This window comes from Daldinia childiae (assembly GCF_008694065.1).
Source record: "Daldinia childiae strain JS-1345 chromosome Unknown Scaffold2, whole genome shotgun sequence".
Classification (NCBI taxonomy): domain Eukaryota; kingdom Fungi; phylum Ascomycota; class Sordariomycetes; order Xylariales; family Hypoxylaceae; genus Daldinia; species Daldinia childiae.
The window spans coordinates 3,762,064-3,775,855 of record NW_022984643.1 but is presented as its reverse complement, the minus strand read 5'-3'; the positions used below and the strand labels follow the sequence as shown (position 1 = coordinate 3,775,855).

Here is a 13,792-nt window from a genome sequence, read left to right as displayed (position 1 = left end):
CTACATTGTTTCGTGCTTCTGGTTTACGGAGTTTTGTAGTACAAGTCTGTACGACTTGATAATCCTGCTTTGGATATGATACTGGCGCAAAGTTACCGTGATAATACCCGGCTAAGCAGCTCATGTGCCCAGGTATATATTCAATATAATATATCCATGTCTCATGGGTGATCTATACGCCTAGTCTTGAAATTGAAAATTTATAAAATTTTTATATTGCTTTGATCTTTAATACCAAAAATTTTATCTTATCAGACAGATTAATCCCTAAGCAGCTAAATTTGTTCAGATCCTTGGTCCACAATCTGTTCTTTAATCTCTGATAAGATAAGTCCCCGACAATCGATAATGATGAATCTTACTACAAATAGAATACAGATAGAATTCAGATAGAATAAAAAATATCATGTCTATGCGTAAAAGTGGCTATGGAGGCTAACACATACTGCAAAGTAAAAAGATATCATGGCGTGCTGCACATGTAACATACTAAGTTACTAGGAGAGTAATCGCTCCTAGATATAACCTATAAATGTTTACGATCTAACAATCTCTACTAAATAGGGGTTGAAATATTTTCGTTGAAATAAGCTCGCCAAGCCATATCGAGTCAAATCGAGTCGACTCTAATACTAAATCGTATCATTGTCATGCTCTATAGACTGATCGTACGTACCATCAGTAGGTTTACCAACTTTTCGTGACCCAGCGGCTCATATGTAATTGCGATGTTGGTGTAGTTTCGGTAGTGGTGGCGGTGTAAGATCTGTGATGTCCGATATTCCTTATTTGGCAATGGATTTGGCAAATGGACCATTCACAAGTCAACATTTGCAATCTTTTTACGCGTAGTATTCACTTATTAAGCAAAAAATCTACACGTGTACATAGGTACGTGTTACGTGAAATTAACTTTACATAGCACGAATGCGAATACGAAGTATCATCGTACCTCTTTGCATTAGCTTAAAATGGGAGATGCATGATCCGATGTCTAACCCCCTATCGATTGGCCAATCTCTTGCCGTCTTTTACCAAAAAGGGTCTGTTACCTTGACCCTCAATTTTTTGTATTTATTAAACTCCCTCCTATGTTCCCTATCTAACATTTATTCCAGCTTCTCACAGTCTATAAGCTAATAAGAGTGCAGTCGACCGAGTTAGTCGCGCGCATTATTTTAGCAATGGGGCTTATAGAAGATATTCAGGGACCTGTGTCCCAGTACATGTCGCAACTGTCGACACCGTCGCAAGTTGGAGTTATCGCCGCTGGCGTTCTGTTTTTCTCTGTTTTCCTCAACGTTTTACAACAGATTCTCTTCAGAAATCCTAATGAGCCCCCGGTCGTTTTCCACTGGTTCCCCTTAGTTGGGAGTACCATCACCTATGGCATGGACCCTCCTCGATTCTTTAGGGAAAACCGAGCTAAGGTACGTTTCCTCTAATACCCCCTTTATGTACACCGCGAGTCAGTTGGCGTACTAACAGACGCGATAGTATGGTGACATCTTCACCTTTATTCTCCTCGGAAAGAAGACAACTGTTTACCTTGGTCCCGCCGGAAACGACTTCATCCTAAATGGAAAGGTTAAGGATGTTTGCGCTGAGGACATCTACACCGTTCTTACTACCCCTGTCTTCGGAAAAGATGTCGTTTATGATTGCCCCAACTCGAAGCTCATGGAGCAGAAGAAGGTAAACTACCAAATGTTTCTATGAGTTGAAATCCTTACTAACATGAGGGGGGATAGTTCATGAAAATCGCTCTTACCACGGCCGCCTTCCAGTCGTACGTCCCCATTATTGCCGACGAGGTAACGAGCTACGTCAAGCGATGCCCCGATTTCAAGGGCAAATCAGGCGTAGTCAACATTCCTAAGAACATGGCCGAGATTACCATCTTCACCGCATCTCACTCTCTTCAAGGCAGCGAGATCCGAAACAAGTTCGACGAGTCGCTGGCTTCCTTGTACCATGACCTGGATATGGGATTCACCCCTATCAACTTCATGCTTCACTGGGCTCCCTTACCCTGGAACAAGAGACGCGACAACGCCCAGAGGACCATCTCGAAGATCTATATGGATACTATCAAGGAACGCAGGGCAGCTGGCAAGAGCGATGCGCAGGATATGATGTGGCATTTGATGAACTCGAGTTACAAGGATGGCAGACCGGTTCCCGACCACGAGATTGCACACATGTTGATTGCGTTGCTTATGGCTGGTCAGCATTCTTCGTCTTCTACAAGCTCTTGGATGATGCTACGTCTCGCTTCGCGCCCGGATATCATGGAGGCTTTGTACCGCGAACAGGTTGAGGCTCTCGGTGCTGATCTACCCCCGCTGGCATATGAGGATCTCGCGAAACTCCCACTGAACCAGGCAATTGTAAAGGAAACACTAAGACTCCATGCGCCCATTCACTCTATTATGCGCGCCGTAAAGTCCCCTATGCCAGTCCCCGGAACTAAATTTGTCATCCCTACCAGCCATACCCTACTCTCCGCCGGCGGTGTATCAGCTACGGACCCTACTTTCTTCCCCGACCCAGACCGATGGGAGCCTACACGATGGAGCAAAGATTCGCCTATTGCACCAACAGTGATCCGCAACGATGTAGAGGATGAGAAGATAGATTATGGATACGGACTTGTTAGCAAGGGTGCCAACTCACCCTACCTCCCGTTCGGTGCTGGAAGGCATCGTTGCATCGGTGAGCAGTTTGCCAACGTCCAGCTGCAGACGATCACAGCCGAGCTTGTTCGTCTGTTCAAGTTCAGGAATGTCGACGGAAGCGACAAGGTCGTTGGAACCGATTACGCTTCCTTATTCTCGCGGCCAATCGAGCCGGCTAATATTTTCTGGGAGAAGCGAAATGCTTAAAGGGGAAACTTTGGAATCGGGAAGTAGGAAACGAGTTATACTAAACACCCCTAAATACCTAGAGTCCTGTACATATAGCCTTTTAACTGGATGACGACTACGATCCGAGATAGCCCAAGAAGGGCATGAGATGAAAGAAAGACACCAAATAGCTAGAATAATAGTAATAATCAGATATGAGTATAATAATATACTCTTATGAAATCATAGGCCCGTGTTAGAGTACAAGTTTAAATTTCCTAGATCCAATCATCTCCTTATCGTATTACTATGTAGGTATTCTTTAACATTTTATGTATAGGTAACAGATCGGAACGGGAAGCGTAGCTGGTACCTGAAAACCCACGTTCATGGAACCAAAAGCTTGTCTGTCTTTGCACCCTTGCCCCCGCATACGGATGACGCAGCTAGCCTAAAGCTCGAGCATCTCAACTTACTACGTCGGAGATGATTTCTTCCAGACATTGGTTAATATACTTAATAAATTGTAAATTATACGTCAAAAGTAACGTGTAGTGATTCTTAAATAACTACATTTAAATTCATAATTACTGTTTCTTTTTTTTTTCGTTTCTGTATCATTTCCAGCCTAAGACGGTACATATGTCTTGTTCGGGTTATGTAGGTAGGTATGCACCTACTGTACCAGATCGAAACATTGGCCCCTTGAAACGATTATCCTATTACCTACATGCACTTTTCCTTTCTTCCTACATACATATGTTCTAACTAGCTGTTTAAATATAACATATCATTCTTACCAATAACTAACTATATATATATATATGTTAATTTCATCTCATTACTAGCATTCACCCGAGACGGGCGGAATCTTTCACTTCACGTTCATTTACCTGGTAGTTTAGGTACCAACTAGTTACTTATCTTACCTTCGTTTTTTCACAAGCTCACCTATTAATCACGCCAAAACCGCAATGCCATCACCAGCCGCACTAGGACCCCTCGTCCGCCTACGGGGCCTCCGCGCCGAACAGCTCCCCGCAGCTACCGCGTCGCCCGACGAGCTGGCGCCCTTGCTCTCCGCAATCCTGCGGGAAGCCGTCCCCTTCATCGACTCGGCGGCGCCGAAGGCGGGAGGCGGCGCTGCGGACCCCAAGGTCTGGAAGTTGAAGGGGAGCCACGCGCATCCGGACTCGGCGGCGAAAATCGACGTCTTGGAGCGCGTGGTCTCGGCTGCTGAGCTGGAGACGGTGGCTGTGGGGGACGGTAGCGGTAGTAAGGAGAAGAGTAAGGGGAAGGGGAATGTTAGGCCGGAAACTTGGTGCTGCCGCCGCAGCGTCCATGTGGATAAGCCGGAGAAGGGAACGGCGGCCTGGGGGGAGTTCGTGCGTAGCTTCCGCGACGAGCATGCCGAGTCGGAGCGCGCGTTTACGCCCGCGTGTCTAGATGCGCATCAAGCTTTGGCGTGGGACTGCGGGGGCGCGGAGGCTAGGGAGGGAGGGCAGACGTGGGGTCGGTTCGGGTTGATTGTGGAGGAGATGCGGCATCGCATCGGGAAGCCGGTGTTGAAGGATCGGACGTTTCCCGTGCTGCAGATGACTGCTGCTGCTACTAGCTCTACTACCGGTGCCACCACCGGAGAAGAAGAAGAAGATGAGTTTCTGGTGGTAAGTATTCCCATACCGGATTTCGGGACGTCGGAAGCGAGTAAACTGGCAAAGGAAAAGGGGGCGCAGATCGCTAGCTACGTGAGCGTGGAGAGGATCCGGAGGATAGAGGATGGGGGTGGGGATGGGGGTAGGAAGGTGGAGTGGCTGATGGCGACGGCGAGTGATGCGGGAGGCGTGCTGCCGGCTTGGGTGCAGAATGTGGCGGCGCCGGGGGTCATTTGGAAGGATGTGCCGCTGTTTTTGGGGTGGATTGGCAGGGAGAGGGTGAAGAAGCTGCAGCAGGGTAAAAATGACGATGGTATGAATAACGCTGAGGATGTTGCGGCTGGGAATACTTAGGTAGGTATCGACTGGATTGGAAGTAAACTAGACGGTGGAGAGGTTGGGGGGTAGTTAATGCTGGTAGGATCTTGGGAGGGGGGAGTAGAGATGATGGGAGTGGAAGTATGTACGATGTATGACATAGCGGGCTTATATTATTAGCGGAGGGTGTTAAATATTGTTGTGTCAATATGATTATGGTCGAAGGAAGAAATGCTTGTCAAGAAATATGGTGTGATTTATTATAATTCTTGTGTTAGGTATAACCCGCAGTTTCGTAAACATGGCCTATGATATTGTCTTTGGGAACATATTATGACTCTGTATAAGGCGAGAATATGGACATAGGTACCTATGTAGAGGTTATATTGTGGGGTACTAAAGACTATCTTACAGTATATAAGATCACCCCGCCAAAATATTATATATCTTATCGATAATGCTATCTGGCGGCACGATCTGGCGGTAGTTACCCCTCCGAAAGTCGTACCTTTTTTCTAGTGAGTCAAAAGTTGTATGAGTCAAGAAATTTTTAAAGGGAGTCGACTTATATATCTACCCAGGTATTGACCAACTCCAATGCTACGAATTATTTCCCCCTAATTCTCCATTCAACACCGTCAAGTTGTCTAGGTTATTTCTTAGAGCACTCTGGGTGCGCAGGCCGCTGTACAGATCAACTTTTCACTTCACTCGCGCCAACATGGCTACAAATAGTTCCCGTGGTAACCCTATTGATGCATCCGAGGGCCCAAGCAAGGTTGCCGAAGGTGCACCGCCTCCAGTCGCCGCTGATACTAAAGGCGCCGTAAAAGAAGCTGCGGGACAGTCGGATAGTGCTGGAGTGCACGCCTCGGGTCAAGATGCCGGAGCTGCCTCGACTTCAGCTAAGGCCGAACCTAAGGTCAAAACTGAGAAGGAGTTAGAAAAGGAGAGGAAGAAGGCTGAGAAGGCAGCCAAGTTTGAGCAGAAGAAGGCTAAAGCCGCACAAGCTGCCCCTGCCGCAAATGCTAAGGCAAAGGACAAGAAGCCTAAAGCTCCGAAGGTCGAAGAAGAGCCTCTTCCCCCTTACGTCGAGGAAACCCCTGCCGGCGAGAAGAAGCGACTTAGATCCCTCGACGACCCTCAATTAAAGGCCTATAACCCAATTGCTGTCGAGAGTGCTTGGTATGAGTGGTGGGAGAAGTCAGGTTTCTTCAAACCCCAATTTGCCCCTGATGGAAAGGTCAAGGAGGAAGGGTCTTTTGTCATCGTCATACCACCTCCCAACGTAACGGGAGCGTTGCACATGGGTCACGCTTTGGGCAATTCCCTTCAAGACGTTATGATCAGATGGAACCGCATGCACGGGAAGACAACGCTGTGGCTACCTGGATGTGACCATGCCGGTATCAGCACCCAGAGCGTCGTTGAGAACATGTTCGTGCCATTACCTTGTCACTCTTTTGTAGGTACGTATACTGACTGCTTTCTAGGTTATGGAGGCGGCAAGGCAAGACCCGTCATGACTTAGGCAGGAAAAAGTTTGTGGAAACCGTATGGGAGTGGAAAGAGGATTACCATAAGCGAATCAATAACGCGCAACGTAAGATGGGTGGCTCGACCGATTGGAGCAGGGAGGCCTTTACTATGGATAAGAACCTAAGCGCGGCTGTGACAGAGACTTTCGTCAAGCTTCACGAAGAGGGGACCATCTACCGCGCGAACCGCCTTGTCAATTGGTGCACCCAACTAAACACGGCACTCTCTAACTTGGAGGTCATCAATAAGGAGTTAACCGGACGAACGCTCCTTGACGTACCTGGATACGATAAGAAGGTTGAGTTTGGAATTATTGTCCACTTCAAATATCCCATTGAAGGCTCAAATGAGACGATCGAGGTTGCTACGACACGTCCAGAGACATTACTAGGTGATACAGGTATCGCCGTGCATCCCGATGACGAACGGTATAAGCACCTTGTTGGCAAGAAGGCTGTCCACCCATTCATCGAGGGCCGCTTGATGCCAATTGTAGCGGATGACTACGTGGACAAGGAATTCGGTACTGGTGCCGTCAAGATTACTCCGGCTCACGACCCGAACGATTTTGCGCTAGGTCAGCGACACAACTTAGAGTTCATTAATATCTTGACCGACGATGGTCTCATGAACGAGAATGCCGGTCCCTACAAGGGCCAGAAGCGATTCGATGTAAGGTATGCTATCCAAGATGCTCTTAAGGAGCGTGGATTGTACGTAGATAAGAAGGACAACCCGATGAAGGTGCCCCTCTGCGAGAAGTCCAAGGATGTAATCGAACCGATCATGAAGCCCCAGTGGTGGATGAGGATGAAGGATCTAGCCGCCGAGGCAATCAAGGTGGTGAAAGATGGTCAGATCAAGATCAAGCCCGAGACGGCCGAAAACAGCTATTATAGGTGGATGGAGAATATCAATGATTGGTGTCTTTCGCGTCAACTCTGGTGGGGACACCAATGTCCCGTCTACTTCGCCAACGTCGAGGGAGAGGCAGGTGATCGGGCGGAGGATAAGTTGTGGTTCTCAGGGCGGACAGAGGAAGAAGCACGAGCGAAGGCTGAGAAGGCTCTATCAGGAAAGAAGTTTACGTTGGAGCGCGACGAGGATGTGCTCGACACGTGGTTTTCTTCCGGATTATGGCCGTTCTCAACCCTTGGATGGCCAAACAAGACCCATGACTTGGAGACGCTATACCCAACTAGCGTCCTCGAGACCGGATGGGATATCTTGTTCTTCTGGATTGCAAGAATGATTATGCTTGGTCTTAAGATGGTAGGAGAGATTCCTTTCCGCGAGGTTTACTGCCATTCACTTGTGCGAGACTCGGAGGGAAGAAAGATGTCTAAATCCTTAGGCAATGTCATAGATCCTCTCGATGTCATCAGCGGAATTCCCTTGGAAACCCTCCACGAAAAGCTGGCGATGGGAAACCTCCACCCTAGCGAGATCGAGAAGGCCAAGAAATACCAGAAGACCGCTTTCCCCGAAGGTATACCACAATGCGGAGCTGACGCACTTCGATTTTGCATGGTCAACTACACGACGGGCGGAGGAGACATCAATTTCGATATCAAGGTCATGCACGGCTACAGGAAATTCTGTAACAAGATTTACCAGGCCACGAAGTTCGTGCTCGGCAAGTTAGAACAGGATTTCGTTCCCGAGAAGACCGAGAAACTTACCGGTAAGGAATCCCTTGCCGAGAAGTGGATTCTACACAAGATGAACGCCGCCGCCAAGGATATAAACGAATCTGTTGCGAACCGGGACTTCAATAGATCGACGTCGACGGTGTATCAGTACTGGTACAACCATCTTTGTGATGTGTATATAGAAAACTCGAAATCTCTCATACAGGATGGAACAGAAGAGGAGAAGCGCTCGGCTGTTAACACTTTATACACTGCGCTGGACAACGCGCTGAGGTTGATCCACCCCTTTATGCCTTTCCTTACAGAAGAGCTATGGCAACGCCTTCCGCGCCGACCTGGAGATGAAACTCCATCAATCATGCTTGCTCGATACCCCGTGTACGACCCAGAGCTAGATAACCCGGCTGCCGAGGCTGCCTACGAGCTCGTTCTGGGTTGCTCTAAGGGTATCCGGTCATTAATGTCCGAATACGCTCTAAAGGACGAAGCTCAAGGTAACTTATTCGAACTCACTACCTCCTTAATATTATACTAACACAAATACCTACAGTTTTCATCCAAACCTACGACGAGACGGCGCACCAGACCGCAGTGGAGCAGGTTCAATCCATAAAGTCGCTCAGCGGCAAAGGCGTGACCGGAATCGAGGTTACCTCAGGATCAGACGCTCGTCCCACCGGATGCGTGGCGTTCCCCGTGTCGAGCGCCGCGGCAGTGTTCTTACACGTCAAGGGACGCGTAGACATCGACGACGAGATCTCTAAGGCTAATAAGAAACTCGACAAGACGCGCGCTGCCATTAGCAAACAGCAGAAACTCCTCGCCGACACCAACTACCAGCAGAAGGTCGCGGCTGCCCTCCAAGAGGCGGACAAGAAGAAACTCGCTGATCTGGAATCCGAGGCCAAGGGCTTCGAGGGCACGATCAAGCAGTTTGAAGGGTTAAAGCTGGAGTAGAGGGATGCGTGGATTTTCAAGGAAGATTGTCTAGGGGGAGTGTCTCAGGGCGGGAGGAAGATATGTGAGAAAAGAAGAGATAGGATGAGGTTTATTGTAGTTGAGAGTTAAGCTACGGATTTGTAGTGATAAAGATGAGAGATACGGCAAATGGAAGAAACAAAGAAATTTTAATGAAATAGTCGTGATCTTGGTGATATCGCTATCGCTATTGCAATTGTTATTGCTATGTCTTATGTGAGGCATGCGAAGGAAGTAAACTAGGATAAAAACTAACTAATCCGGTGTATAGGAGGTAGTCTTAATAGTATACGTCTGCATACCCCTTACTCAAACTTGCTCTATTACTATCTATTAGTTATCATACATACCTATGTAGTGCATATAACATGACGTGCAGTTGGTACCCTAGGCTAATTTAACTTAGCTTCCCTCCCCCCCTTCCCCCGTAGTTAGACTGGCGGGCACGTACGGGGTCTGGAGAATAGGTACGATTTAGGTAAGCTAAACATCGGCGGCGGCCGAGATCGGCATGTGCTGTGAGTGAGTGGGTGTTCGGACTATGGGAAGGAAGCGGTTCTGGAGAAAATATACTGGTTAAATTATATATAGAGAGAGAGGGGGGGGGGAGGTTGGGTTAGGTTGAACGTTTAGTTATATCCTGGGTGTAGAAGTGGGTGTTTATGTAAAGGTTAGATAAGTCTAGTTTATCGAGCGATAGTTAAAGAGGAAGCGGGAGTTAAGAAAGCAGATATGCGGAATAACGACTACAGACAGTATTTGTTCATTTATGTCGATATTATTAGTTCTAACATACCGAGCACATTTACCAACTTACTTCACTACACCAGAAGTCATCACGAAAGACTATAATCCGCTCATGATAAAAAGTTTTATGAATTTGCATTGGTTGTTGGTAGTATAAGTAGGACAGTATATACCTTATGTACCTAATTTAACCTAGCCAGCCAACATGCCATCACTCACTCTCACCCTCACACAATACATCGCATCGTATCGCATCCATCCGCCCTAACTCTCTCACTCAACTCAAATCATCATTTGCAAACATCTTCCCTCCCTTCCCCCTTGTCTCTCATATCAGAGAAGCATCAGTAATAGCAACGCCTAGACGCCATGCCTTCAAGGATGAAAACAAATCATTCATCCCGCCCCTCCCGGCAGAATTTTTATTTTTTTACGTCCGACGAACTCCGACTTAGACGGATAATAAAAAATGAAAAAAAGGGGAAAAAATAAAATAACAGGAGAGAAAAGAACTGATGGGTATTATGTAATAACACACGCGCAATTTATGCCAAATAGTGTAGTGTAGTGTAATAGTAACAGCGGTCGATGATGATGATAGGCCATGGTCCTCCGGGGTTTAATACAGTCGAGGTGGAAGTAAACGAAGTAGACGCTTATTCTCCGCTTCCCCTGCTGCCCTGCGTAGCAGCATCTTCGGCAGCGGCCTCCTTAGCGGGGGCTCTGGCAGAGGCTCCTAGCTTCTCCTGCTCTTTCTCGAGAGCTAGGCCGTTCGTATTGGCCATGTGCTGATGCTCTTCGATTCCGTGCTGCGGGATAATTCTGTGGCCGTCCGCGGTAGGTTCTTCCTTGGCAGGGGTCCACGCTAGGAAATCTCGGCGCACCTCGACGTAGTCGTACGCAAATTCGCCGAGTTGGTCGTCGTCCATACCTAGGAGCTCGGCCTCTTCCGTAGCGCGTAAGTGTAAACCGGGTACGAGGTCGATGAGCTTGGCAATGATGGCGGACATGACGAACGAATAAGCGCATGCAGCGACGATGTAGGCGATCTGGATGTATAATTGTTCATAGTGATGATCAATCCAACCGCCGGGAAATACGCCGTTGTTGACACCGTCTAGGCCGATGATATAGTTCGCACTAAAGAAGGCGTTGAAGATGAGACCAACAATACCACCGATACCGTGTTCAGCGAATACATCGAGAGAGTCGTCGATTCTGACTAGGAACTTGACTATTTTCAAACGTGTCAGTACAAATCGTTACAATGGTTTCGATCTAACGTACCTTTAGTGCCAAAGTTACAGCAGACACCAGTGACAACACCTAGGATGATCGATGCCCAAGGAGGAATAAAACCAGACGCAGGCGTAGCAGCAACGAGGCCAGAGATGACACCGGAACACCAACCAACCATCGACCATTTCCTCGCAAGACGGAAATCGAGCAGGCACCACGTCATACCAGCAAAAGTAGCCGTCAGACAAGAGTTCCAGCATGCCATTGTAGCCCTTAGGTTAGCGCCAAATGCAGAACCGCCGTTAAACCCGAGCCAGCCGAACCAAAGGAAAACGGTGCCGAGCGTGACTAGGGAAACATTGTGAGGTCGGAAGTTGAGCATCATCTTCTCGTGGCGTCGGCCGAGAACCCACGAGTAGGCAAGAGCAGACAAACCAGAGCCGATCTCGACGGGCCCACCTCCAGCATAGTCAAGAACACCATAGTTGAAGGCCCAACCGTTAACATTCCAAACCCAGCAGGCGAGGGGACAATATACGAGCGTGGCCCAGAAGAAGACGAAGACCATAGCGGGAAGCATGCGACCTCTCTCGGCGACCGCGCCGATGACGAGAGCTGCGGTTACAGCGCAGAACATCATCTAGATGGTATATTAGTCATTGCATTTTTAAATCTCAAACCTAATAAAAAACAAAAATAAACCAAAATAAAATAAACTAGAAACTCAATTCGTTCCAGCTAGTAAGAAACTTACCTGGTAGAAAGAGTACAGCAGCTCAGGAATAAGCGGTGATCCGGGCGAAGGCTTCGCGAGGGTATTCATGAGACCGAAGTGATGTAAGTCGCCGATAAAACCGTTGGTGGCCGTCGAGCTGAAGGCCAGCGAGTAACCCCAGAAGTACCACTGGAAGATGATGACGCTGAAGGACATCATGACGACCCAGATCAGAGACAAGGCCGACTTTCTTCGAGATAGGCCGGAGTACAGAAACGCGATGCCGGGTACCATAAGTAAGACCATGCATGCCGAGACGATGATGAAGGCCTGGTCGCCTGATTGGTACCATTGGTTCAAGTTTTCGGTGCCTATTTTAAGAATCGTATGTTAGTTTTTCAGTTTGTTCATACGCGCATTACTTCTCGATTCTCTTCTGGTGAAATTAGTGATTGCGATTTGTTTGTACATACTAGAATCTCCGCCGGTCTCGGGATTGCTGCCGTCGAACTCGGCGGGCGCACCCGTCCAATTGTAGGAGGGTTGCCACGACATGATGGGTCGGTAGTAGTTGAAGAAATTCCGAAGTTCAGCGGGTTAAACAAACAAACGAATAGCCCGTGCGTTTGGGTCAATTTCCCTTATGTAACGTCTACAAGCCGGTCTCCAAAAGTAAAATATGTGATAACCGGGAGGGAGGTTCGAGAGCCTTGTAGATTTGGGGCTCGGTCAGTTAAGGAAGAGAGAGAGGAGGCGAAAGAAGGAAAAAAGTATTATAAAAAAACCAAAAACCAAAAGACGACGAACCTGACTCGGTTAACATATGCAATGCAGCATGGGATCGAGGCGACATATATGAGAAGCGACAGACCCGAAGTGGAACTCTTGTTTTTTAGACTTAAAGCAAGACTTTAAGCGTTCGGCCAGACCTTAACAGAAAGACGGAACCAAATTTGGGAAGATAGATAACTATCGGACCAATCAGATGTTTCGGTCTTACCTGTAACTGTATGTAATTGAGCAGTTGGAAGGTACCGGGGTGATGCACCCCAAACCCTAATGATGCCTGGGTACCTAGAAGCTTGTAAGGGTTTTAAGATGGGAAACCCCCATGTACCTGAGGTAACTCCACTAGAGGCTTACACGCATGTACTTCCGTATTTACGGGGAGCATGTAGCCCGTGGAGCATATTAGGTAGATACTTTGTAAATCCGTACATGTGAATTATTACTAGTTCCGGCTATGCGAAAGGCGTCGTTATTTGAGCGACATCGCTGGTCCAGGGCGAGTTAAAGAGGTGACCCTTTATTCAGAGACTATAGTTGTAGCCTCATGACGAAGAAGGGAATAGAAGTAATTAATACTAGTTAAATCCTTACCTTAGATAGTTAATAAATAGTGTAACTACGCAAGAAAGGCCTATATCTAATATATTGCGTTGACATGTGGTTGTAAATATCACAGTAACATCTGTCGGTAATACATACCTACTCGTGGGTACCTATCCCAATCCCCATCTCATCAATCCCTTAGGCTTACATTTCCATCCGGTTGGGACCAGATCTGTTTCATATCAGCTGGGAGGTTAGTAAAGTCTTCTTAGCTGGAGATCAACGTTGCGTACCTATGCTACAACTAGATCTCCGAGAAATTCCTACTATACCCACTTTAGCTATTGCTGCTTATGGCGTCGTCCTTCTCTTGTTCTAGATATATTTCGATAATATGGGGTGCGTGGAGTTATGTACTCGGCAGCCGCAGCATTCAGGGGCTTGTTACTGGACGTTGACTAAGACGCCCCAGTTGCCTTGGCTAAAAGACCCGAGTGGTGATGTTAACTTTCCGCATTGTATAGGTAAGACGAGACCATGGATATATATCTCATATCCTCTATCCAGAGCGACCTTACGATATAAAAGTCCACGAAATCGATATTCTTCTCTCACCTGTTGTTGTTGTTGTCGTCAAACCCAAGTCCAAGGGTCCCTTAGGCTCTACATAGTGGCTAAGCCAGAAGCTCGAGCCTCTAGATCGCGTGGGACGGGAGTATCTGTTACGAAATAGTTTGTCCGCTACCCTGCAAACCATTTGCAACGCCCTCG

The 13,792-nt window shown here is 47.6% G+C and overlaps 4 protein-coding genes across 4 annotated transcripts; 3 read left to right on the top strand and 1 right to left on the bottom strand.

Annotated features, from left to right (window-relative positions):
• Window positions 1–1,184: 1,184 nt before the first annotated feature.
• GL218_01922 (Eburicol 14-alpha-demethylase) lies at window positions 1,185–2,885 on the top strand (the record flags this gene model as incomplete). The annotated part of the gene is made up of 3 exons (XM_033578408.1): window positions 1,185–1,430; window positions 1,498–1,695; window positions 1,752–2,885. The coding sequence occupies 3 exons, from the start codon at window positions 1,185–1,187 to the stop codon at window positions 2,883–2,885; spliced, it is 1,578 nt and encodes a 525-aa protein (XP_033439087.1).
• Window positions 2,886–3,820: 935 nt separating this feature from the next.
• On the top strand, window positions 3,821–4,855 carry GL218_01921 (uncharacterized protein; the record flags this gene model as incomplete). The annotated part of the gene is made up of 1 exon (XM_033578407.1): window positions 3,821–4,855. The coding sequence occupies one exon, from the start codon at window positions 3,821–3,823 to the stop codon at window positions 4,853–4,855; it is 1,035 nt and encodes a 344-aa protein (XP_033439086.1).
• A 685-nt stretch (window positions 4,856–5,540) lies between these two features.
• GL218_01920 (Valine-tRNA ligase, mitochondrial) lies at window positions 5,541–8,967 on the top strand (the record flags this gene model as incomplete). The annotated part of the gene is made up of 3 exons (XM_033578406.1): window positions 5,541–6,256; window positions 6,313–8,504; window positions 8,561–8,967. The coding sequence occupies 3 exons, from the start codon at window positions 5,541–5,543 to the stop codon at window positions 8,965–8,967; spliced, it is 3,315 nt and encodes a 1,104-aa protein (XP_033439085.1).
• Window positions 8,968–10,391: 1,424 nt separating this feature from the next.
• On the bottom strand, window positions 10,392–12,244 carry GL218_01919 (Ammonium transporter MEP3; the record flags this gene model as incomplete). Its single annotated transcript, XM_033578405.1, has 4 exons — window positions 10,392–10,969; window positions 11,023–11,614; window positions 11,729–12,060; window positions 12,163–12,244. 4 exons carry the CDS (start codon window positions 12,242–12,244, stop codon window positions 10,392–10,394), a joined length of 1,584 nt encoding a protein of 527 aa, XP_033438032.1.
• Window positions 12,245–13,792: the final 1,548 nt, after the last annotated feature.